We start from the raw sequence: 27,884 nt of genomic DNA on the forward strand, positions 1-27,884 counted from the left end.
TTGAGGTCGCCCAGACATTTTTATGTTTTCCATAAAAACTCACACTTTTATTCATGTGCTAACATAATTGCACAAGGGTTTTCCAATCATCAATGAGCCTTTCAACACCATTAGCTAACACAATGTAGAACACAGGAGTGATGGTTGCTGGAAATGTTCCTCTGTACCCCTATGGAGATATTCAATTAAAAATCAGCCATTTTCAACAATGTCTAGACTGTATTTCTGATTAATTTAATGTTCATTTCATGGAAGAAAAACTGTTTTTCTTTCAAACATAAGGACATTTCTAAGTGGCCCCAAACTTTTGAATGGCAGTGGATATAATTGTGTGACAAATAAATAAAAATTAATTGAAAAATAAAAGATTGCACATCAAATTGAATTCCCATTTAGTGTCTAATCAGTGTGTGTTTCCTCACACTGACTTGAGGCTGAATTGTTTGTGTTTTCTAACCTGGACCACCTGTTCATACTGGACTCATGGCGACGCAGAGCGAGAACTCCAAGTCCCAGAAGGCCTTGCGGCGCCCACTGGCGTGTGCTCTGCATGCAGTGGGTGAGCGGTGGAGTGTTTGGAGGCGGAGAGTCGGTCGGCTCGCTGTGGAGCGGAGTCGGGCAGCAGGAGGAGCCGACGCCGACAGAAAAGAGCGATTCAAAGAAAGACATGAACGTCGCTCAAATGCACAAAATTGCGCTTTGAGTTGCGCCGAGAGAAGCAGGTGGAAAAGGTTCCCGTGGAGCCGTGGACGCGGATGGTGCTGACTACGGACACGGCGGAAGAAAAAAATACAACAACAAAAACAGCGACACAGAAAATAACAGCAAAGGGAATCGGCAAGAGGTGAGAGGAAACCGGTTTGGGGCTGGGAGAGAAACTGTAGCGAAAATAGTGAAACGCTCCACAATTGGTCACATTTGAAGTTGAAGGAACAGTTGTTGGGCTGCAGCAGGAGGCAGGCTGCGTTTGGTTTCTGCTCAGTTGTGTGCTGCTCGGCTCGTCGGGATTTTTTGTGTGTGTGTGTGTGTGTGTGTTTTTAAAAGCCCCCATAGGTGTAAATTGTAACCCATCTGAAATGGGTGAGGTTTGTGTGGCCATACAAAAGACTTGAGCTGCCTCCTCAGTCAAGCGGAGGGGAATTCGTGTCGTTTTTTGCTCGCAGAGATTTTTTTGGAGTCTGGAGAGCTTTGTGTCGGAGGCAGGGAGCGTCTGAGAAACACACAGAGGTGGAAATGTATCGCAGCCCGTGTAAAACCTGGTTATTTGGCAGCGATACAAAGTAAGACTGTGTGTATGTGTGTGTGTGTGTGTGTGTGTGTGTTTCCTTGGCTGGGGAATATTTGCATTTGCAGAGAAGCAGTGATGAAGAGCTAAATAAAAAGGTGCTTAAAGTGCAGTTAGCAGGGAAAAAATCTAATAATGGGAGCTTTAATTTAACGCCCTTTCCCCTTTTAACCATCCATCATCGCTGCACTTAACAGCATTTCCTTGCTGGATTTTTTTTTTGGCCCATTCTTTTTTTTAAGGTGGAGCTTTTCTTCCACTATCTTCCAACGACCCCTGTGAGTGCAGCAGAGAGGGGGTCCTCTCATCTGGACTCTTTCCCCTCCACCACCACCAACGCCACAGTTGAGGGGACGGATGTGGACTGTTTGGGATTTAAAGCCACATAGGAAGGAAGGGGGGGATCAGTGGATAGACTAGAGAAACTGGACGAACCCCTGCCAAGAATTCAGTTGCAGGGCAGGCAGGCAGTGATGTGGGTTGTGGAGGATGAAAGCAGCGAGAAACCAGCTTGCCCACCTCTTGTAGCTGCAGGAATAGAGTTCGCTCTTCTTTGTAGGCTGGAAAATATCACACAGGATAACAAACTCTTGCAGCTTTGCGTGCACATGTGTTTTTACAGCCGGTAAATGCGCTGATTTCTGTTAGAAATGCATTTTTAAGATGTTTAGCTGTGCATTAGCGTAGATCATAAAGTTTCTGCTTTAAAGTGTTTGATTTTTGTCCTAATTTGCTTTTTATTCCTGTCTCTGCTTTCCAGGAAAGGAGCCAGGCTTAGTATGTTATTGGAGAAAGTGACTGTGCACTGGCAGCCTCCTCCATGTTAATGTAATGGAAACACGCTTTTGGTCTGTAGTGTCTGAAATGCATCAGCGGAAATATATCAGTAACTCCCATGGCTAATTGTATCGAGTGGTGGCGGCGCGAGTTTGCCAGTGGATGCACTCAAGAGCCGGGTGCCCTGCCATGCCCAGCGCCATGCTAAGGCAACACACTCATAATAACAAGGAGCGCTCAGTTCAACCAGTGGGAAAGCTGTGGAAAAAGTTGGTGGAAAATCTATGGTTTGAGCCTCGATTTTGATTTCCTTTTTTTTATTTTGACCTAGATATTCTGTAACGCACCACAGCTCAGCTGCCATCTGCAGCAGCTCTGCTTTTTTCCCTCTTACTTTCACTCCTTCACTCCGGCTTCTTCTTGACACCAGCGCCAAGGACGGCTGAACTGCTTTCCGAGAGGTACATTTGCCAGCTAAAGAAATGGATGTTCGACTTCACAGCCAGCCTTGGTCGGAGTTGAAAATGTGAGGGGCAGAATGAGGGGAGCCCTATGAAGCGGAGGAATAGGTGGAACAGCAGCACGAGATCAAAATGGCCCAAACCAGTTTGCTGCAGGGGAAGCGCTTTTACTGCCGGGAGTGGGTCTTCCACAAGATCCAGCATTGCCTCCAGGAGAAAACCAACAACCTCAGCGGAGTGGCCAGCACTCCCAGCAAGCAGCCCCCGCTGACGCCCGGCGGGGGGCCTCCAACCCCGGCATCCTCACAGCAGGATCCGTAAAATCGGGTAGCTCCTGGGGCGTGTTGCTGGTGGGAGGACCAGGAAGCGGGAAAACTGCGCTGTGCACGGAGCTCTTGTGGCCCACGTCTGCCCAGGGCACCCACCGCGGTCTGCACCAGCAGAGCCTGGCTTTCCACTTCTGCCGGGCGGACGACTCGGACACGCTGTGTGTCGGCGGCTTCATCCGAGGTCTGGTGGCTCAGATTTGCCGCAGCGGGTTGGTGGCGGGATACGAGGAGAAGGTGCGTGACCCAGCTGTGCAGAGCGCTCTGCAGCCTGGAGAGTGTGAGAGGAACCCCACAGAGGCTTTCAAGAGGTAAGGACACATCCTCGCTCACACAAAAATCACATCTTCCTCGCTTGCCTGCTCTAAACACAACTACAACAGGAGGATTTCTGTGGTTAGGACACCTTTAGACAGAGACGGATACCTAATGCATGTTGACAGGACGTCATTCAGTTGTACAACCAATTATCAAGCCATAAAAGCAAATATTTCCTGGTTCCAGCTCCCACAATGCGAGGATTAAAAGCTCTTGTCAGTTTTTAGACCATCATTTATTAAATATAACTGAATATTGGACTAATTGCCAGACAAAAGAAGCTACCTAATGATTTCACCTTGATGTTTTTTTCAGTATGTAGTACCATGTTATAGAGTAAATCATTCAGGTTCACATTCATAAATCTTTTATTAATACCACTGCTTGTTGTAGCGTGACACAAAATCAGCCGCTGTTTTATTCATTGAGAGTATAAACCTGCATTGTCTGCCAGTTTGAGAGGATTATTTGTTGCATCTTTTGTAAAAAAAAAATAAAATAAATAAAAGAATAAAAACAACAGGCATTCTTTGACAGCTCTCTGGCGCTTCCAGGTAATCATGGAAATCTAGGAATTTGGTTTGCCTAGAAATGTAAAAACGCAAAGCCGGCCCCTCCCCCTTCACTCCCCACCCCACCTCCTGACCCTGATGCACCCTTCCCCCATATTTCTTTTTTTTTTTTTTTGCTGGTGCTGCTCACACTCATCACATAGCTCCGCCTCAGCAGCCTCCTCTCCGCTTATTTGATGTCGTGGTTTTGTTGGTTTTCCCCCACAACCTCCTGGTGTAGCACGCCGGGTGGGACCGTCCCCGCTTTGCTTCCCCGATTCAAGAAAGGTCAGATATTTTTAAGTCGCAGCTGAGCTCAGGTGGCCGGAGACTCGTGAAGAAGGAGCTTTGAACTGGACCGACTCACTGACCCGACTGGCTGCGCTGCAGAAAGATGAAGTGCGCACGTAGAAGCCCAAGTTACAGTAGACTTGTGGACTTCCAGCACCCTGCCCGGGCATGTAACACGATCAAGATGGACTGTTATTGTAGGCAGGGGCTTTAAAAGGAGCTGCGTGTGAGCGTATGTGGGTTACTCGCACGACTTGTCTACACAGTATAGGTCAGGCTGGAATGCAGCACTGAGCACACACACACACACACTTCTTGTCTGGCCATCTGGTGACACTTATTGCACCATCTCAGCATCACACACACACACGGGGCTGAAAAAGTAGGTGAAACGTTCAGCTAGGTAAATCATTTTTTAAATGCTTACCAGAGTCAACAGCTCGACCCACGCTCTTCTTCTTTTGTTTTTTCTTTTATAACCTTCCCGAGGAAATGAGCGCTCTCGTTGTCATCTGCTCGTAATCACGCAGCCTCTACCAGTGACTGTGACTTCAGTTTGACCCTCTCAGATAAAAGGCAGGTTATCGTGGGGACATAAACAGAGAGAGCGAACCCAGCGGGGACAGACTTCTCATTTCGGCTCTGCTCTGTGTCACGCTGCATGTCGAGGGCCTTTTTTTTTTTGCAGACGGTCACACTTGCCGAACCCCGCCTCGTGGATCAAAACACTCGGCACCGCTCAAGACCTCGGGCCCTAAAATCTGCAGACGACAAAGAGGCGAGGCTTATTATCGCCGGCCGCTTTGTTTGTCGGCCAAATAAGCACTTCGGTGAATGCCTTATCACCAGCTCAGGTGTAAAAGCATCCCAGGCACTGTTGTACACAAATAATCTCAACGGCTCCCCTGCTGTTGGAGATGCTATCTGGTTTCAGGAAGCCGAGCTTGTCGCCTGTGTCTGGCAGGGACGTTTATAAAAAAAAAGCTAAAAACTTTACTGTTATTCCAGCATTATGACCACTAATTCACATCATGGATAAAAATTCACAGAGGGGAGCACACGTTTGCGTGGATTTAACCGATGCAGGCTCCAGGCAGTAAAAGTTCGACGAGTTTCATTTAGTTGTTTAACAGATTTTCGGGGAGCTTTTGACCCCCTTCAACCCGCTTCCAGCTGTGATTTTAAACGTTGGCTAGTGAGTGAGTGCAAGAGGCCTTGCCGAATTCTTTAGCCCAGTCAAAGACAAACAAGCCTGTTTGTTGGTAGTAATCACCAGTCATGTGTTAATACATTGAAACTGGTTTAGACATGGGTTTTATGTCCGCTCTGTGCAACTTGATCCGTGCTTTTCCCAGACATCTGCATCCGCAGCCAGGCAGACGTTTCAAAAGCTGAGCTTTGCAACGTGCAATCAATAAATCCTGTCGCATTTTAATGCACTTACACATATTTTTCCACTTTTTATTGTGTTGTTTTTGCTTCAGTTTTGTGTTTTATTGCAGTTCAAATATGTAAATGAAAGCAGCTGAACCACGAGTTGTATAACTGACTTTAGTTGTCGTAAGAAGAAACAGTGCTCATTAAAACTAATGATATCTTCAAAGTGGAGCTATTTTTAATGACTTTATACTGTTTGGTAGTGAAGTCTGTAACAGTGTCAATTATTGAATTGTACACTGATCATATTTTGTATTTAAAATAAGATTCTGCAAAGTGATGAGTAACTGTAGATGTTTGGTAGAAAGTCCAATATTTCCCTCTGAAATCTGCAGGAGTTGACCGTTAAGTAAAAATAAAATGGTAATACTCAAGTGGATGAGGCAAGACAAGCATATGGTTGTTGCATGTTTCATACACAATGGCCATTCAGTGCTTTACACATTGGACTATCATGTTTAAACAGACATAAAACTGTGTAAAAGCATAGTAATTTAATGTAAAAGCAAAGACACCATTAAGATTGCTAAACAGATATGTTCAAATCAGAATTTGGAGTCCATAAACATGACACATTATTTACCAGCAGTAGAAAAAAAAGCTGAGTTTTAAAAAATGTCTGCAAATCTAAGTTCCAGTGGGCATCATTCCACCATGTTGAGTTTGAACTCTAGGCTCCACTAGCTGAGCCGTCCCTGCAGACCTGAGAAGCCTACTAGGCTCAGCAAACATCTCTCTGATATATTTTTGGGCTCAGACCATTGAGAGACTTACAGAGAATAAGTTGGGCCTTAAATTCAATTCTATATTTAACCAGAAGCCAGTGCAAGGATCTGAGAGTTGAAGTGATGCGTTCTCTCTCCTTTGTGGTCGTAATAGTAGCAGAAGAAGCATAAATGAAATTAGCCTGTTGATAGTCATTCAGTATTTGAAACAAAACAACTTGACAAGCTTATTAAGTAATGCTTACTGTTGGTCCTAATGTAATGATGCAGCCATATTATAGCATGTTTCAAATGTCTGTTTGCCAAATTAAGAATTCCAAGAAAATAGTAAACACAAGCTAACAGCATTAGTCTATCAGTGTGTTTGTGTTACTCATATAAAGTGTTTGTAACACAGCCTTGTGATATTAGTAGAACACATGTATTTGTTTTCAACATTTATGTTATTAGGATTTGCATTTTGTGACTTGTTTATTTTGATTAGGTCAAAAAGGATTGGTTGAATGACTTTACTAACTTTGTAAAGAAACAATCCAGTGGTTCTAAAATCAGTTCATTTTGTTTGTTGTACAAAACACTTTCTTTGCAATGACTATAATTTGCATTCTTTGCTATTTGTTGACACTTTCCAGACCCAATTACTAGAAAAAAAATCATCTGTAGATGAGCAGATGAAGGAAAATAGCAGCCTTCAATAGAAATGTCCTTCATAGCATTGGGATTTCCGCCATATTGGATATATTCTCTCTTCTTTATAGCAGTAAAAGTAGCAGAAAAAGCAAAAATGAAATTAGCCTGTTCATAGTTATTAACTCTTTGAAACAAAAACAAACTTATTAAATAATGTTTACTGTTGGTCCTAATGTAATGATACAACCATATTATAGCATGTTTCAAATGTCTGTTTGCCAAATTAAGAATTCAAAGAAAATAATCATTAAAAACTAACAACATTAGAGTTTGTGTCGCTCATACAGAGAGTTTGTAATACAGTCTTGTGATATGAATAGAACACATTTATTTGTTTTGAACAGTTCTATTATTAGGATCTGCAGTGTCTGGCATTTTGTGGCTTGTTGTATTTTGATTAGGTCTAGAAGGATTGGTCGAGTGACTATACTAACTTTGTAAAGCAGCAATTCAGTGGTTCAGGGTTTTCAAATCAGTACATTTTCTTGGTCGTACAAAAGTCATTAAAAATTCCAGTGATTTGCATTCTTTGCTATTTGTCGACAGAATGGACTGAATGGATGACATGAGAAAATAATCTCTAGATGAACAGATGAGGAAAACAGCAACCTTCAGTAGAAATGTCCTTCACAACATTGTGATTTCAGACATATTGAACAGCCTTCCGACATATAAAGCCTTTTTAATGCATGTCTCACAAAAAGTAACGTGATGCATTTGCAGGACAGATGCCTGCCAGCAAAGGTCATGAGCCACAGTTCTGCAGATAAAAGGCAGTTTCACCTTTCAGTTTGCCTTTCTTCTGCTTGAACTCTGCCACTACTAGCTGATGTCTTGTTCAGACAATAAACGTGATACTTTTGGTGCATTCACTGCCTGGATGGGTCAGATTCATTGCCATGAGAGCCGTCTAAAGGCTCCGACTCTTTGGTTGGGGTTCATCATCAAGGATTTTCCTTCTAGACAAGGCCGAAAGCACGTTCCTCTGTCGTTATCACACCTGCATTACTCTGTGTCTTGGCCCTATCAGAAGCGGCTGCAATGTTTTGACTGGAATCCTCCAGTTGGAATCAGTTTGTGAGTTTTAAACAACCAGTCAGCCGCCTGTCATCCAGCATACCTCACTTTCTCCCTTCAGGACAAAAGAGCTGGCTTCGAATAGGTGGAATTAACCCAGTCGTGTGGGTCAAACTACAGGCAACAGGGTTTTTTTGCTGACGGGACAAAGCTGCCTTTTAGTGTAGGTGTGACTTTATGTGAGTCTGTTGTCAGGCTGCTCTGCTCTGAGCAGGAGTAAAGTTTAAATTCCAGCTGGACGAGTGTCTCTATTCTTTGTAAAGGGCATGGGCTTCAGAAATGACAAATGACTGCGGCTTAAATTTATGAAGCAGATTTGAACTTTCTTGCCGATGTTTTATTCCCTTTGCGTGTCTTGCGGAAGAAATTGATGATGCAGTTTGAAGATTTCTCGAAAAGACGGTTAAAAATGTTGATTTTCTGGCAGCTACATCAAACATTCCTTTGTAAAGCTTCGCCTAATGCTTTGTTCTAAAAGACTGTCGATAATTCAGACAACTAGTGGCATTAATCACAGCGGCAGCATGACCAGATCCAGTCTGGATGCCAGTGAACAATGAATATTGTTTGGCTTTTTCAACCAGTCATTTTACAAGACAGCATGGCATTACCGGCTTACAGCTGACTTTCTTTAGAACATTTGGATTTGAAAATTGGCTCCTGGCAATGTAGGAAATTGTAAAGTGCAAAGCCAGAGATATAAATAAATGTGGAGATGTTTGCAAAGATGACTAGACATCCTGTGATCTAAATGAGAAATAAAATATAAGTGGAAAACTACAACTTCACCGGTGTGCTGGTTGGCTTTCTTTGTCTGATTTAAACACAAGTCTCAATAAAAGCAACCAAGACATTTTTTTATGAAGCTGGTGCGGGAGCTTTGAGCTTTTTTTTTTTTTCCCCTCTTTGTGTTGACTTTTTGACTGTTGCACGTTGGGCGGCCCTGCTCATTGGGGTTAAGGGACGTTAAATGAAAGCATCTCGTCTGCTTTCATGTGGTGCACGGCTGTGGAAAACTCGCTGCACATCAGGGCCGCATTTTAAAAGAACGACCCAAAAAAAAACAAAAAAAAAAGGCTCCCGGTGTGACGCATCAACTTGAGTTGAGCAGATGAGGAGAAACAGCAGCACTGGTGCGGCTGCAACGATGACTCAGCAATCTGAGTCTCTACACCAGCGGCGGTGTGAGGGTTTATTTGTGTGTATGGGGAAGTGTGTGCCTACACGCTTGTGTGGGCATATATAACTCATTCATGTAATTGTGATCCCACTCAATAAATAAACTCATAGTAAGAGTTGCTGCAAGTTTACACTCATTCATGAGGGCGAAGGCAGGCTCTAACAGGATTTTCAAACGTTCCGAATGTTTATTTTGTCTATATTGTGAAAAATGTCTAACATATGTTTGTAACCTAAAGGAGGTTACAAACAGCCCAACTCCAAAAGCATTCAAATCCGAGTGAGCACAGAGGGAAAAAGGAACTTTTTTTGAAAAGGTAGAACAAAGGAATGTTGGCCATTTTTGCTTTGTGATGCTTAAAAGTATCATTAACTAGAATGAAAGTTTGTGTTTTGAAAATGCATCTGTTATTAATGAAAAGTTCAGCCCCCTGAATCACCAACAATTTCTGGGCATTTTGCTTCTTTTTGCAGTAACTGTTTTACTACATGACCAAGAATACATGCTAGATCCTCAGTCTTTCTACTTGTATACAATTTGTGCAATAATAGTACCCCAATCAGTATCAGTAAAAATCTGTGTCGTGCCACTGATATGTGCAATAATGTTCTTTTTAACTAGTACTTATGTGTATTGCAGTCTGTTTTTATTTTATACTTCATTAGTGTTAGCACGGTCATTGCAAAATTCCCCACTGTGGGATGAATAAAGGCTTATTTTTGTCTTTTTCACTATAGTATGAAGTCCTGCATCTCTCTGAAAACTGCACAACCAAAGTTTGAAGCAAGGAGAACACACAAATGTCTGCAATGAAAGCTGGATTTCCTTGATAACAGACTTTACAAATATGAAAACATATTTCGAAGCGGTGCCTCTGCGTACTATAAATATTTTAATACGTAGATTTTTAGTTTTAAACTTCCATTTGGCAAATACACTGCTGCAGCTCATCCAAAAAGTCCTTTAAAATTTTGTCACAACTTTTGGTCAGAACTGATGCAGTCATAGCTCTTGGTTGCATTAATGAGCACAAGCGATTTGTTGATTTATAACGGACCCGTCTTTGCAACAGTTCCATTATTTGACCAGTTTTTTAATGAGATATGTAGCAATAAAGTGTAAATACTTATGTTTTTGTTTAGTTTGTTTTACATTTTCTGATTCCTGATAAATTAGTGTGATTAGCCAGTATTTTTTTTTAAACTTGCCATTGGTTTTTGAGATTCCCAGAGGGTTAACTGGTTAAAAACCCTGAAAAACCGTCACATACAGACTATTGAACTAACCTAGCCTGAATCACACAAGTTTTGGGAAGGCATCTGTTCTAAATGAAGAGTGAAAAACCAGCTACTTCATGTGGACTGTGTGGGGTGTTTTGATCTCGTGTGATCGATGGTGGTCTGGCAACATGAGCAAACAACCCCACAACTGTCAGCACATTTGGATTCAAATGCTGCTAAACCGTGATTGGTGGACATAAATCTGTGACATCACCTTTTTTTCCCTCCTAATTCCCACCCTCCTCAATTGAGTAACAAAACCAAAGACCAAAGCAGAAATTCATGGATGTCTCTGTGTTTTCAGCACCTTCAATCAAATATCAAGATTGTTTTCAGATAACTGGCTAAAAGCTTCAGCATCGGTATGCTCAGCTCTACAACGCCAGAGATCGCACACTGCAGCCCTTTGTTACCAGAAATCTGTTAAACTGAGGTAACGCTGGATACAAAATCCAGGCCTTGCCGGCACTGGACAGCTCGAAGGATACCTGTACGTGCTGAAATTCTTTCTAGAGTTTATTTGTGTGTTGAGGCCCGATGCACACATGGACAGACAGCCGTGTGTGAGGATAGCGGAGTGCTGGATGTGGACGACAGGGAGGGGGTTGAACAGGATGAAATTTCAGATTCCTTTGACAGTATTGGATAGCTGGCCAGGAATGCACACGTCGTCTGGGTTGGGAAGAGCTTGGGGGATTCGGAACAGTTAGGGTATGAAGATGTATGTGTGCGGGCCAGAAAAGAGGCCTCCAGTGTGTTTACACTTTGGCAAGTCATTAATTGGCAGCATTATGGAAGCAAAATGTATGACATTGAGTGAATATGCATGATTTAGTTGTTTATAATACAAATTTGGTCCATTTTGGATGAATCAAGTTGGAATATAACACTAAATACTGTGGAAAACTGAGAAACACCATCTGGAAACAGAAAGAAAGCTTCAGATACACTGCAGGAAAATGTCTTAACAGCAGTAAACAGTTAGCCTAGCCCATGCTCTGAAGACGCAAGGGTCTAGGCACGCTCGACAGGGAGGGAGGCGGGCTAAAAGGTTGTCTATCAAATCACTGTGCAGCAATTGGGTAGGTATACAACCAATCAGCGCAACAAACAGGCTCCTAGAGCGCCGGAAATCAGAGGATGTGGTAGTTCGGTGAAGCCTTATTTATACAGTCAATGGGTGAAGCTCAAGTATATTACAGACATGTTAACAGAAAGATTAATCAGAGTCGGTGCTAATGGAGCTCAACGACTGTTGTCGTTTTTGTTGTCGACCCTGGCAGAGAATTAAATTCGTTGCCGTGGGTTGTCTAGCGCGGCTAGGCTAGTTGTTTCCGGTTGTTTCTGTCAGAATCATCGCGCCTCTGTCGTCACTTAGTTACGCCCGCCTTCTGACTCTACACTTCATGGTGATTCGTCCGGCCAGTTTTAGGAGAATCCAACCTCGAGCCTTATGGAGGGTAACTAGACCCACCCTGGCAGAGAATTAAATTCGTTGTCTAGCACGGCTAGGCTAGTAAACAGTGCTAGGTAGTGCTCAGGCTAGCTGTTAACCTAGCTACAGCTAATTTAGCCACTTTGTCCTGAAGAGTTTATTTACATAAATAAATCAGGAGCTAAATGTGAAATTGGAACAAATTAGAACACAGCACAAGACAAAACTAGCTGCTAAATGCTACCTAGCCTTGCTTAGCAGAACCGCTGTTGTTTAAATACTGTTAGATAAATATTTATAAATAAATTCTGCTTATTTTCCTGCGTCCATCAGATTAGAACTGTTTCTAAGATCATATTAATGATATTGTGCAAGTCGCCCAAACAAGCATTTCATTGTAGTTGTGGTTTCAGTTGGTCTACACTCTCTGAGTCTCTTCTAAAACAAGGTGATCATTGTATCCAACAGTCTCATGATGGGCTTTAGAATCACAAACATCACAAGACTCATAAGGTCCTCAGATATTACAGTGCAATTGTCACTTCAAGCCATTAGCAAGGATTGATTACAAGAGGCCATTTTGGGCTCGTTAGTAAAAGAAGCGGTTGTTTTTGTGTCTAAAGTGCCCAGATCTCCGGCTCACACGCTAGTCGCCTCCCCCTGACCCAGCAGCCTCCAGGACATTGTTTCTCAGACGGCTGGAGGCATTTGTCTGCTTAGGGATGCAGCACAGAATTGATTGTGCAAATCCATTAGGCTGAGATCAGATTCTTGCATTGTGCAGCATGTTTAAAGAACGGCAGAAACAAGCACTTTTTAAATACTTACAGGATCATTCCAAAGTGATTGAGGGTTTTTGCTGATTCTTTGCCCTGCTGTGCGAGGTGATGCGTCTCTAATAAAATATGAGGTTTGGAAGCTGAAACCATTGTTCACATGAGTTTTTGCAAAATACCTAAATGGGGCTTTTTCATATCTTATTTTAAAGGATATGAATGCATTTAATCTTGCATTTGCACATGCTGATAGACTAGAACCTACTAAATAATACTGTCTGAAATTATTTCCAGCAACCATCACTCCTGTGTTCTAATGCTACATTGTGTTAGCTAATGGTGTTGAAAGGCTAATTGATGATTAGAAAACCCTTGTGCAGTTATGTTAGCACATGAATAAAAGTGTGATTTTTCATGGAAAACATAAAAATGTCTGGGCGACCTCAAACGTTTGAATGGTAGTGTACATTTGTAGTAAAAAATAATTGTGTCAAATTTCAGTAGAACACAAGTTTCAACGCAAAACTTTGGCCAAACAGGCCTCCAGCTTTATATATAGATCATTATTTAACTATACTGTTAGCACAGAGTGGTGCTCAGGTCAAAACTTAAGTGCAGCAATATTCACAGTGCAGTAGTTTTAAAAATGTGATCAAGCATTACCACATTAGCTGTTGTAAAATGTCTGACTTTCACACATGGAGCAGGACACGAATGTTTGACACAACAGGTCAGACATGCTGCATAATGTATATCATTGGTAAATGGTAGTATTTATATAGCGCTTTTATCCAAAGCGCTTTACATGATACGTCACATTCATCCATTCACACACACATTCATACACTGATGGCAGAAGCTGCCATGCAAGGCGCTAACCACGACCCATCAGGAGCAATTAGGGGTTCGGTGTCTTGCTCAGGGACACCTTGACATGAGCACGAGGATCGAACCGGCAACCTTTCAGTTACAAGACGGCCACTCTACCCACTGAGCCATAAATTGATTTGCTAATTCTAATGCTTTGAATTGCAATTCTGATTTGAAATTACTTGTTCAGCCCTGCTCTGGAGCACAGTGGTAGAATGGCACGCAGACAAACCAACACTGACTTCATAAGAAAAATGCCAACATGTTCTTAAGCTCGTTTGTGTTTTGACACGATGTATTTGTTCGAGCTTAATAAGGAGTTGTCCAATTCTGCACTCTGTCGTTTTAAACAAATGATTTTAATGGGCATTTTTGAAAAGTAACTAATTTACTGCTGCAAGGTTGACGTCCTCAGAGGATTATCTGTCTAATGAAAGCCTCTCAGCACAAATGAATGTAAATATGTCTGCCCACAGCTTACGTAACTGCACTTGTGCTCCCGTGGAACCATTCTGCATCATACCCTCGATTTGTAAAAAGCTTTGAAAAGCAAGGCTCATTCAGTGCATGCACATTTCACTAAAACTGTAATGAAGCCTCAGAACTGGAGTACATGTCCAGTGAGATGATAACAGATTGAGGAGGAAACGGCAGCATATGGTCGACGGAACGGGAAGGATATAGCGTCTGAGCCTGGCTGTTCAGAACATTTGCTCTCAGCACCAGTCGCTCTTGTTGTTCTCAGTGTGATTGCTTTGTATGAGATGATTGCAGTAATGCTATGCATAATGTAAGAATCGCACAGAAAAGTGGGAGGAAACAATCTGCAAGATAGTTGTCTCTTTCACTTTGGATGAGCCGGGGCATGAGTCAGCTGTTGTCGTTCTGCTCTGTGGCACTAAGCTCTCCTGACTTTGCAAAGACGCTGAGCAGGCTTCCTCCAAATTGGCTCAAGGCTAAATGAAGAGATGGGGGCTCTTCTAATGAAAAGGCCTTGCTGTTTTTTCACCGATTGTGGAGGAAAGCTATGCCAGTATTGCTCCGTGTTGTGACCCATCTGCAGGCGGAAGCTCGACTCACCTGCTTGACATTTTTCTGCTAATAGGGCCGCGTCAAGGCAAGACATGGATCTTATACAATGCTTAGCATAAATAAGCACACCCGCTTTGAAAAGTAAGATTTTAATCAATAGCTCAATGAACACGAGAACAACTTCCAAAATTTTGACACAGCTGAGTTTTATAGAACATTTGTTTAACTCATGACATGAAAGTAAGGTTAATAATAGAATTTAGATTGCAAAATCTTCAATTTTACTCAAATTAGTCGATGCAAAAAGGAGTACACCCCTCAACAAAAACTACGACATCTAGTATTTAGGGCTGGACCTGAATATCCGAATGTTCGGTCATTGTGGTGGTATCCAAATACTAATTTTGACATCGTTTCACTTCACCCATGTTAGTAAACAGAATACAAAAGCCAAAGACAGGGATGTCTATGCTAATGCTGTGGGACTCCGACGATGAACACTGCCAGAAGCCAGATCAAAGTTCTCGATCAAAGTTCCCACCTCCAGGCCGACAAGCCAAATATTCGGATATTCGTCATTAATTGGGACCGAATATTTGAAGCCCAGAAACTGCTATTCGGACCAGCCCTTTTAGTATATTGTACGACCTCCATGATTTTTAAGGACAGCACCTAATCCTTGAGGCATATAATGAACAAGTTGGTGACTTATTGCAACATGTCTTTTTCCATTCTTCAAGAACGACCTTATTTAGAGCCTAGATGCTGGCCGGAGACTGATGCTCAACGTGTCTCTTCAGAATTCCTCATAGGTGTTTGATTGGGTTCAGATCAGGAGATAGGCCATTGAATCACTTTCACCCTGTCCTCCTTCAGAAATGCAACAGTGGGGTTAGATTTGTGTTTTGGATCGTTGTCATGTTGGAGAAGTGCACAACAACCAAGCATCTTCCCGTTCAGTATACAGCAGCACATCTGTGAATTCATGATACCATCAATGAAACGCAGCTTCCCGACACCAGCAGCCCCACATAAGGACACCGCCACCACCATGTTTCACTGTCGGCACCATGCATTTTTCTTCGTACTCTTCACCTTCACTCATTTTTGCTGAGCACTGCATGTCACTGTTTGTTCATGAGCTTTTCTGTATCCTGGCCAGCGTTCTTGTGTGTGAGTGCACGGTGCTGTTTGGGTATGGGGCGTGGATTTCAGGTTCTCCACCCGCTCTATAAAATGAGCTGTGTAAATTTGCAAGGCACTGGCTCGCTGCCCGGTGCTGCCCCGTCCGCCCAGACATCTTCACTGAGCGTCACACTGAAAGCTTCACTTTGCACATTGTAGTGGGAGCGACGGCTGCCGCATTCGCAAACACAACATGACAGATGGTGAGTGCATTAGATGCATTTCAGATCCTCCCTTCCCCCTCTTTTTTCAGGTCTTAAATAGCAATTGGCATCAACTCTGGCATATGTTGAGGACCTGAGCGGGAACCAAAATAGTTAGTACAAAAGTCCAAGACCACCATGTGTGGCTGAATTACTTTTAGCTTTCTGGCCCAGGTATGCTGCAGGTCCATGTGGCAAACCAAATCAGCTTTTCCTGAGCTTATTTTCTCTCCATCTCCCATATCCCACTGAGTTTTCTTTGTCTGCAGTCCTTCTCTTTTGACTCTTTGACAGCCTGAAAGTAGGTGAATTGTGAGAGAAGAATGGCTCTTTGTTTTGCCCACTTGCTGTCACTGTGGATTTGATTGTCTCAGTAGGCAACATGGCCTCAGACACAACTATTCACACACTCTCACACACAGTCACCCCTGTGGATGGACATTCCTTTTGGCAGGGCTCCCAGATGGTGCTGCAGGTTCTCTGTGGGCTGCAGTCATAAGAAGGAGTGATTGACTGTGTTTCTGGAAGGCTGAGCAACATCTTGGTGGAGTGCGAAGGTTATAAGTCCTGAACACTGCTTTTCTTTCCTGCTGAGAGTTCAGACTGCTTAGAGAACGTGTTACATACAAGCTGCACTTTGTCAAAGCTTTGCAAAAACAGTTTTACCTATCAGAGTCCATTTTGCAGGATTTCTTTTGCTGGAGTGATTGGCTAATAGAGAACCTGATTGGCAACAACATTCAGCAACTTTTTTGGCTTTTTAACTGCAATTGTTTGCTGGTATTTTCATTTCAAAGTGAGTATTTTTTCAGAGTTTTGGGCTCTTTGTTTGACAAAACGAGCATTTTGAAGGCATTGCTGGAAGCGATTAAATTCTAAAACTTTTTTTTTATATTCTTTGACTTTTATCGACAAAAAGAATCAAGTAACAAAAATTACAGTTTCATCAGGAGGAAATCTTTGCAGATTTCTCAGACACAGAAAACTAAGTTGTTTACTTGCAAATCAGGCTTGTAGAATGCATGTAACGAAAGTTTGTCACCCGACATGGAGTTTTTAAACAGCACCAAAATGATTTAAAAAATTAAGAATACTAGCAATATCATTTTTAACCAGTTTTGTTGATTGGGCCTTCATTTATTAAAGCATACTTGACGCTGTTGTTTTGAAATGGTCAGAAATAACATACAGTTGCACCAATTTCTGTCAATTATCCCTTTGATGCTCAACATGGCTCAAAAGTGACCCAAATCCAATGGAAATTGGTATCTTCTGAGCCACACTGTGCATCAAAGGGTTAAGGTAATGAAGACTCGTGCTTACTGCCATGAGCAGGCAACCACCAATGGCCCATTTGGAGCCAGGAAAAACCTTGGTACCACACTTGTACCACATTTCCAATGCAGTGTAGCTCCCTTGCAGGATTTTTGCAATACGTTTGCCAACATATTGTGCATTCCATTGAATACATAGTATTAAAAATTATGAGAGTTGCCTGATATTACCTGACTCAACTGCAAAACGTAGTCAAACAGAGGATATGAGTAACTGCACTTCTCTTTAGTAGCCAAGGGATGTAATTGTAAAAAACAAAAAAAGGTCCCTTTAGTATTTTGGACTGAAATCAGGGACCTTCACCCTGGCCGTTTCTGCCTCCACGTGCTTAAGGGTAATGAACTTGGGGTGAAATTGAAGTCTTAAATGGTAGATGCTTAAAAAAGGAAATGGCTTTTGAGCCACAGGGTTAGTGACAGGCTGTTGAGCATTCAAAGGAAGTCTCGTTAAAACAGTATTTTAGTGTTTTATCACAAAGCTTACAAGCAACATCAGTTCCATTAAGGCAGAGTGGTAGTTAGAGAGACTGTCCCATCATGCGGAAGGTGACTGATTTTATCTGCGCGACAGCAACCCGTGAAGAGCCTCAAATGCCCCACAGCCGTGTCTACTCCTGAATCAAGTTTTTATGTTGATTAATTGATTTGTTCAACCCCTCTTAAATGTTTAATTAACCTAGACCCAGATTAAAATGTCACTAATATGAAATCCTCAGATCCTTTATCGCAGCCAGTTGAGCTGGAAGTAATTTTATGAGTCTTGGGAAATGACATTTTCCCAAACAGGCGTCTTACGGCTGGCTTCTAACTGTTGGTGGCAGTCACAGTGGAAAAGACGTCTTGCCAGCGCAAACATGGCTTCACGGAACAGAAATGCATTCGTTGGCTATCTCGCTTCATTGAGCTTTTATAAGTGGAGTAGCATATTAGCAATGGAGCAAGTAGATTCCATGTCTGGCTCGCAGTTTTGCGTTGATAAAAGGTTAATGTGGCGTTTAAAATGTTGCAGTCAGCTGAGTATTGATGTGATGCTCGATACAGAATGCTATACATCATGTTTGCTTTATCACCGCATGCCACAGGGCTTAATGGATATTTATATTCAGGCATGTGTAATAATGTTGCAAGGGGATTTGTTGAGATAAATATCCTGCATGTTTAGTTGTCGGGAAAGTTGCTGAATGCATTACTTTACGCATCTTTGATATCATCTCAAGGCTGAACATTTGGCTCTCGGGCAAAGTTTTTTTTTGTTGTTGAGCAAAAAAATGTAGTGAATTACAATGATTGTATCTGCTCTGGGTGTTTCTTTGAGCTCAGATCATCGGCAGTGGGCCTGTTAATGGATCCAATTTGGGTTGGATAGAGACATATTTAAACGCCTACACTCTCTCCCAATTGAGACAGATGAATTAAGAATTGGGGTGCCTCAAGAAAATCATTTTCTTGTCTGTCGTGACTGTGGGTTGTTCTAGTGCCACTGCTGTATCATACCAGTGAACCAGGCTGGAACAGATTTTTCCTGAAGTGAAGCTTGTGCTATGCAGAGGAGGATAACAGTAGAGTTTGTTTGAATATTTTATTGTATTCTAAACACATTGGTGATTTTACTTTATCAGTATTTTAAGGCCTCGAACCTCGAAACCCACCAGCAGGTTTTGAAAGACATGGTGTCTTTTAAAAAATAAAATGCCAGAAGGCTTTAGTTTATCAGCCAAAATCTGTAAAAACACAGAGTTTTTGGATTTTCAACTTTGCAATGTTTATTGAACTAACTGTGTGGAATGGGCAGTTCCATTTAACAAATTTACCAACTACTTACTAATTACAAATTCAAGTATCTTCAGTTTGTGGAGCAACCATTTTTCTAGTAGCGTTAATGGGGCTGCACATGTCGATTCCAGGATTTTAAATTTTTTGTATAACCAGTTTCCAAAGAAACTCAACTTTTAACAATTAATGATACTGTAAGCTGCAGTTTTGCTGTTTCCATAGAGATGCAGGACTTTAAATTACAATGAAAACTTGGGAACAAAACCTATAATATAAAACCACAGTACCAGTGACTGAAAATGTACAGTCATGCCACAGTAGTTGGGTTGCTGGATCAGCTCATTTGCCTAAATTGCTTTTCAATTTCAAATTATCCTCCTAGACCTTTCTAATCAGGGAAACTAGTTTGCTACTTTGCAATCGGTTATTGGCTAACCTGCTGATTTGTCTAAACAAAATGCAATTAAGCGCCAGAAATGTATTCAAAATTTTAATCATATATAAGAAGTAGTTTGGCTTAAATGATTTTCTGAAATCAAATTAGCCATGCTAGCATATTGCTGCTTCTTGGAATGTTTAGCTAATTAGCCGAACAGGCTAACTGGCAAGCTAGTAGCCAGTCTACTGATAAGTAGGGCTGCAACTAATGACGCGTCGACGAGTCGTCTGAGCGCGATATCATCAAAAGCGGAAGAGAGCGCGCGATGCAACAGAAATCACGAAATGACGTATCGCGCTCAGACGATTGGTCGACGCGTCGTTAGTTGCAGCCCTACTGATAAAACAAGCAGTACTGAAAAAAATGCTAGTATGAAGTTGTTTTTTCAGTTTTCCAATTGTAAATTGAATATTTTGAAGGGTTTAGATTGTTAGTGCGACCAAACAGGCGATGTGAAGATGTTAGTGGGCTCTGTGACATTGTAATTTGCCTTTTCTTCTGTTTAAAAGCAGTGAGATCATGTTTTGTCAGTCTTGATCTTCTTAATCAGACGCAAAAAGCTGCAATCACGGTAACATGTTTCCCTCTTCTTCCTTCCTCGTCTCATCCTTCCTTCCTCAGATGCATCCTGTTGCCTCTTCAGGGTGTGAAGCCTCCTCAGCAGGCGCTCTTCCTGCTTGTGGACTCCATCGATGAGGGCTGTCAGCTGGGCGAGGGGGAGCAGAGGTCGTCCCCCGGCTCCCCCAGAACCATCGCTGAGCTTCTGGCCAGCCATCATGAGTTCCTGCCCCCCTGGCTGCTGCTCATCTGCTCTGCACGTCGACAGAACAAGGCCATCACCAAACTCTTCACAGGTAAATAGTCCGGCTGTGCCAGCGAAGGTCACCGCTTTCTAAGAGGCCGTTTTCAACCAGCTTTAAGGTCTTATATGTCTTATTTTTTATAATCAATACATCCTTGTAAGAATCTTTCATCACAACTAAATTGAGCTGAGACAGTTTGATGTATGAGTTTGTATTTGCACTTGTCAGTCCAGCTTCAAGCTTGTTCTTACTCAGTGGCAGCAGTTTTTCTGCCTCAATATGATGCATTTTAACCAGAAATGCAGTACAAACAAAGCCTGCATCACGGTTCCTTTTCGTTCACGGCTTTTAGAATTGTACAGATGTAAAAGGCTTTCGAACATCACGACATGCCTGAAGAGATTAGGGTCACTGCCGCAGACCTCTGTAAGAGTCGCAGCGCTTCCTTGTCCTGTGACACTGTACCAAACCGGCTGCTATTATCTCCTTGTCAGGCCGGCAGCCTACTCCGCGGTGATGAGCTGGCATAGCATTAATCAAGAACCTGACTGTGTGGGAGGATGTCTCCTCCGCAGCCTCTCACTGCTGTGTGTACCCCCTCTACCTTTTCACAACCATTGAATGTAGGAGCTTCTCGTGCCCTCGCATCACCTCTTTACTGTTACATAACATCCCAGCAGTCTCAGCAGTTTACACTATTTCCTGCTCTGGAGATGCATAATGTCAGGTTCAAAGCTCAACACTCTGCAAGTTTTTTAAAGAGAATCGATTTCAAATCAAAATCGCAAAATTGAAACAGTGCAATTGCAAATAGCATTGCTGTAATTGAGTTTTCCTTAATTTTAACAGATTGAAACATGGATTAATCAATGTATACTTCATGCTCCGGGCATGTCTCATTACTTATTAGCCGCCCCTCGTACATTTTACAGCATTTAACGCAGTCTTTTGAGCAGGTCTTGTCACATTCGTGCCATCCTGCTCATGTGACAGTCATACTTTTGATGGTGTCTCATGTGGTAATGCTTCATTACATGATTTAAACCCATTACACAGTTGATATTGAACTGCAGCTCGACTTCTACCAGTTTTTATCACAAATGAAATTGGAGTATCTATTAGAAAATCACAGTTCGATATTTTCCCCAGGTCGCTCAGCCCCAGTGCCCATATGTTGTGGTACAATCTCCCAAAATAATACCAGCATTACTATTAATCTTCATAGAATACTTACAACCGTAGTCTGTCATTCTCAGTGTTACAATGATTCATGTTTTGAATCAGATATCGTAAGAATTTATCATCGAGGCAGCAGCAGTGTTTAGTTCTCAACCACCGGGGCCATGGGTCATTTAGTACCAGGCCACAAAGAATGAGAGAAAACTGTTTCATTTTGGTCCTGCGGAGTCCTTCCTGGAGTGTTTATTCACGGCCTTCCATTACATTATTTCCAATATATGGAGCATTTTATTTACAACATGTTGAAAAATCTCATTTTTTCGACATAGTAATAAAGTAACGGCGTTTTTTTGCGCCAAATATTCATTGATGATTTTTTTTTCAATAACAAGACCTTTCTGGGCGTGTTTTTTCACGGCCTCCCTTTAGCCGTTTTATTTCATCATATGTGCACGTTTTTAACAACATGTTTGAAAAATCTCATTCTCTTTTTCGACATAGTATAGTAAGGCGTTTTTTTTGCGCCAAATATTCATGACGATTTTTTTCAAAGAAAACCTTCCGAGTGTTTACACGGCCTCCTTTACATTATTCCCCATATGCCGCATGTTTTTACAACATGTTGAAAAATCAAAATTTTTTTCGACATAGTATAGTAAGGCGTTTTTTTTTGCGGCCAAAATGTTCATGGATCGATTGTTTTCTTTCAATAGAAAACCTTCCTGGAGTACTTTATCACGGCCTCCTTTACATTATTTCCATCATATGGCATGCTTTTTACACATTGTTTGAAATATCTATTTTTTTATCTGACATAGTATAGTTATGGTTTTTTTGCGCAAAATCATGAACGATTTTTTCTTCAAAAAGAGAACCTTCTGGAGTGTTTTATCACGGCCTCCTTTACATTTTTCATCATATGGCATTGTTACAACTGTTTGAAAAACTCCAAGTATTTTCTTCGACATAGTAAGTAAGCAGCGTTTTTTGCGCCAAATTCATGATGATTTTTTTTTAAAAGAAAAACTTTCTGGGTGTTTTTCACGGCCTCTTTACGTTATTTCATCCATAGGCACGTTTACACATGTTTTGAAAAACTCGCTTTTTTCTCGACAGTTATACGGTAATGCCGTTTGTTCTTTGTTCGAGCAAAATTCAATGACGTTGCTTTTTTAAGAAAACATTCCCTGGAGTGTCATTGTATTCGACGGCCTCCTTTTAAGATGTGTATTTCATCATATGGCTTGTTTTTTACACCATGTTTGGAAAAATAGAGTTTTATTCTCGACATAAGTATAAGTAAGGCGTTTTTGTTTGCGCCAAAATTTCATATGATTTTTTTTTCAATGAAACGCTTCCTCGCGAGATGTGTAATCACGGCTCCCTTTACATTATTTATCATATAGCACAGTTTTACAACATCATTTGAAAACTCAAAATTTTTCGACATAGTATAGTAAGGGCGTTTTTTTGCGCCAAAATTCATGACGTTTTTTTTCAAAGAAACCTCCTGGAGTGTTATCACGGCCTCTTTACATTATCATCATAGGCATGTTTTTACAACATGGTTTTGAAAAATCAAGATTTTTTGACATAGTATAAAGCGTTTTTTTTGCGCCAAAATTCATGACGTTTTTTTCAAAGAAACCTTCCTGGAGTGTTATCACGGCCTCCTTTACATTATTTCATCATATGCGCAATGTTTTTACAATGTTTGAAAAATCTCATTTTTTCGACATAGTATAGTTAAGGCGTTTTTTTGCGCCAAAATTCATGATGATTTTTTTTTCAAAAGAAAAGCCTTTCTGGGTGTCTTTGTCACGCTCTCATTCTTACGACTTATTCAACATATGGCACGTTTTTACAACATGTTTGAAAAATCCATTTTTTTTTCGACATAGTATAGTAAGGCCGTTTTTTTTCGGCCAAAATTCAATAGATTTTTTTTTCAAAGAAAACCTTCCCGAGTGGTTTATCCGGCCTCCTTATTATTTCATCATATGGCATGTTTTTACAACATGTTGAAAAAATCAAAATTTTATTCGACTAAGTATAGTAAGGGCTTTTTTGCGCCAAAATTCATGACGATTTTTTTTTTCAAAGAAACCTTCTGGAGTGTTATTTCACGGCCTCCTTTACATTATATCATATGGCATGTTTTTACAACATGTTTGAAAAATCTCATTTTTTTTCGAACATGTATATAAGGCGTTTTTTGCGCCAAAATTCTGATGATTTTTTTTTCAAAGAAAACCTTTCGGGTGTTTTTCACGGCCTCCTTACGTTAATTTCATCATAAGGCACGTTTTTAACAACATGTTTGAAAATCTCATTTTTTTTTCGACATAGTAACGGTAAGGCGTTTTTTCTTGCGCTCAAAAATTCATGACGATTTTTTTTCAAAGAAAACCTCCTGGAGTGTTATCGACGTGCCCATCCTTACATTATTTCATCATATGGCATTTTAACAACATGTAGAAAACTCATTTTTTTTCGACATAGTCTAATACGTAGGCGTTTTTTGCGCCAAAATTCATGATGAATTTTTTTCAAAAGAAAAACCTTTCTGGGTGTTTTTTCACGGCCTCCTCTTACGTTATTTTCATCATTGGACTTTGTTACAACATGTTTGAAAAATCTCTTTTTTTCGACATACAAGTATAGTAAAGGCGTCTTATTTTGGCGCCAAAATTTCAATGAAACGATTTTTTTCAAAGAAAATCTTCCTGAGTGTATGTTATACACGTCTCGCTTTTAAACACATTATTTCATCTATGGCATGTGTTGGAACCACAAGATGTTTGTAAAAAATCGAAAATTATCTTTCGACACTAGATACGTAAGGCGTTTTTTTTTGCGCCAAAATTCATGACGATTTTATTTTTTCAAAGAAAACCTTCCTGGAGTGTTTAATACGGCCCTTCTACATTATTCATCATATGGCCATGTTTTACAACATTTTGAAAAATCTCATTTTTTTTGACAATAGTTAGTAAGCGTTTTTTTGGCGCATAAGCATGATAGATTTTTTATATCGCAAGAAACCTTTTCTGGGGTCGTTTTTTGCAACGCGCTCTTCTCACTTACGTATATTTCATCATATTGGACACGTCTTTTTACAAGCATGTTTGACAATCTCATTTTTTCGCATAGTAAGTAAGCGCAGTTCTTTTTTTATGCGCCAAAATTTCATGAGATTTTTTTCAAAAAAGAAACCTATCCTGGAAGTGGTTTTATAGGGCCATCACTACATTTATTTTCATCAATCGGCATAGTTTTTACAACATGTTTCAAAAATCAAAAATTTTTTTCGACATAGTATAGTAAGGCGTTTTATTTCGCGCCAAAATTCATGGACGATTTTTTCTTTTCCAAAGAAAACCTTCCTGGAGTGTTTATCAACGCCTCACTTTAGCATTATTTCACTACAGACTGGCATGTTTTTTACAACATGTTTTGAAGAAATCTATTTTTTTTCGACTAAGTATAGTAAGTCGGTTTTTTATTTTTGCTGCTCACAAGTACATGATATTTTTTTTCAAAGAAAACTTCCAGGAGTGTTTATCACCGCCTTCCTTCCTATTAATTCTCATCATATGGCATGTTTTTTTACAACATGTTTGAAAATCTCATTTTTTTCCGACATAGTATCTGTAAGGCGTTTTTTGTGGCGCAAAATCTCATGAAGATTATTTTCTTCAATGAAAACCTTATACTTGTGGATAGAATTATTTTATACACGACCTACCTATATACGTTATTCAATCAATGGCCACGTTTTTACAACATGTTTGAAAAATCCATTTTTTTCGACATAGTATAGTAAGGCGTTTTTTTGCGCCAAAATCATGAACGATTTTTTTTCAAAGTAAAGAACCTTCGCTAGGAGTGGTTTATACGACGGCACTCCTTTTAGCACATTAATTTATCATCATATTGCATGTTTTTTCAATCATGTTTGAAAAATCAAAATTTTCGACATAGTATAAGTAGGCCGTTTTTTGTGGCGCGTCAAACATTCATGACGATTTTTCTATTTTACAAGAAACCTAGTCCTGGAGTTGTTTTTCAGCGCCCTCCTTTACAGTTATTTCATCATATGGACATGTTTTTACAACATGTTTGAAAAATCTCATTTTTTTCGACAAGTAATAGTCTAAGGTGCGGTGTTTTTTGCGCCAAACTATCTATGATATTTTTTTTTCAAAGATAAACTTTTTCTGGGTGTTTTTTCCACGGCTTCTTTTAGTCACTTTCTCATATGGCACGTTTTCTACAACATGGTTTTGTGAAAAAATCCATTTTTTTTTCGACATAAGTTAGTAAGCGTTTTTTTTTGCGCCAAATATGACGATTTTTGTATTTTCAAATACCAAAACATAGAAAAATTTTAAATATGTTCAAAGAAAACCTTATCTCGGATTTTATACACGGCTCCTTTACATAATTTTCATCATATGGCATGGTTTTTACAACAATGTTTGAAAATATCTCAAACATTTTTTTACGAAACATAATATAGTAATGGCGCTATTTGCGACCAAAAGTGAAGAATGATTTTTTTTCAAAGAAAACTTTCCTGGGGTGGTTTTTCACGGCCTCTTTAACGTTATTACTCATCATATGGCCCACGTATATTACAACATGTTTGAAAATCTCATTTTCGACAAGTGAATAGTAAGCGTTTTTTTTTGCGCAAAATTCATGACGATTTTTTTTAAAGAAAACTTCCTGGATGTTTATCACGCCTCCTTTACATTATTCATCATATGCTGCATGTTTTTTACCAACATGTTTGAAAAATCAAAATTTTTCGACATAGTAAGTAAGGCTTTTTTTTTGCAAAATACACATGAGATTTTTTTTTCAAAAAAAACCTTCCTGGAGTGTCTTTATGCAGGCCCTCCTTTACATTATTTCATCTACATGGGCATGTTTTACACATGTTTGAAAAATTCATTTTTTGTTCGACATTAGTATAGTAAGGCGTTTTTTTGCGCCAAATTCATGATGTTTTTTTTCAAAGAAACTTCTGGGGGTCTTTTTCACGCACCTCCTTGTTACTACTCATCATATTGTGGCACGTTTTTACCAACATGTTGAAAAATCTCATCTATTGTCTCAGACATAGTAAAATAAAAGAGCGTTTTTTGTTGGACGCCAAATATATTCACATTTGACGATTATTTTTTTCAAAGAAAACCTTACTGAGTGTTTATCACTGCGCTCGCTTAAAATATACAATCATAATGGCATGTCTTTTAACAAACAGTGTGACTAAATCAAAAATTTTTTTCGACATAAGTATAGTAAGAGCTTTTTTATTTGCGCAAAAATTCATGACGATTTTTTTTTTTTCAAAGAAAACCTCCTCAGTGTTTTATCAAGCTCCCTTTACATTTTTCATCATATGGCGTTTTTACAACATGTTTGAAAAATCTCATTTTTTTCGACATAGTATAGTAACAACGGCGTTTTTTTGCGCCAAAATTCAATGATGATTTTTTCAAAGAAAACCTTTCTGGGGTGTCTTTTTCACGGCCTCCTTTACGTATTCATCATATGGCAGCGTTTTACACAACATGTTTGAAAGATACGCATTTTTGTTCGACATAGTTATATGTCAAGGTGTTTTTCTGCGCCAAAATAGTCTGACTAGATTTTTTATTTTTCCAAAGGAAAACTTTCCTGGAGTGTTGTTCAGCACCCTCCCTTACATATTATCATCATATGGTAGATTTTACAACATGTTGAAAAATCGAATTTTGTTTCGCATAAGTATTAGTAAGGCGTTTTTTTTGCGCCAAAATTCATGAGCGATTTTTTGTTTTCAAAGAAAACCTGTTCCTGGAGTGTTTTCACGGCCTCCTTTACTATTTCATCAATATGGCACATGTTTACAACATGTTTGAAAAATCTCATTTTTTTCGACATCAGATATAGTAAAGCGTTTTTTTTTGCGCCAAAATCCATGTATTTTTTTGTCAAAGAAAACCTTTTGGAGTGTTTTTCATGCCGTCTTTCATCTATTTCATCATATGGACTGTTTTACAACCATGTTGAAAATTGGCATTTTTTTTTCGCCATTAGTATGTAAGGCGTTTTTTTTGCGCCAAAATTCATGGATGATTGCTTTTTTACAAAGAAAAACCTTTTTGGAGTTGTTTATCACGCCCGTCCTTTACCATCTATTATTCATCATATAGGCAGTTTTGAACACATGTTGAATAAAATCCATTTTTTGCGACATAGGTATGTAGGCGTTTTTTTGCCCAAAATCATGAATGATTTTTATTTCAAATGAAAACCTTTCTGAGTGTTTCACGCCTCCTTTAAGTTATTTCATCATATGGCAACGTTTTAAACAACAGTTGGAAAAGTCGTCATTTTTTTCGACATCAGTATAAGTAAGGCGTTTTGTTTTGCGCCAAAATTCAGATGACGATCTTGTTTTCTA

At 40.1% G+C, this 27,884-nt stretch overlaps 1 protein-coding gene across 1 annotated transcript; it reads left to right on the forward strand.

Moving 5' to 3' along the window:
* The first annotated feature begins 543 nt into the window (after nucleotides 1–543).
* On the forward strand, nucleotides 544–20,322 carry ankrd50 (ankyrin repeat domain 50). Its single transcript, XM_051954890.1, is given in 4 exon segments — nucleotides 544–844; nucleotides 2,046–2,760; nucleotides 2,763–3,160; nucleotides 20,067–20,322. Coding segments are annotated over 3 exon segments (744 nt in total). The 5' UTR covers nucleotides 544–844; nucleotides 2,046–2,655; the 3' UTR covers nucleotides 20,308–20,322.
* Nucleotides 20,323–27,884: the final 7,562 nt, after the last annotated feature.

This window comes from Acanthochromis polyacanthus, chromosome 10 (assembly GCF_021347895.1).
Source record: "Acanthochromis polyacanthus isolate Apoly-LR-REF ecotype Palm Island chromosome 10, KAUST_Apoly_ChrSc, whole genome shotgun sequence".
Taxonomy (NCBI): domain Eukaryota; kingdom Metazoa; phylum Chordata; class Actinopteri; family Pomacentridae; genus Acanthochromis; species Acanthochromis polyacanthus.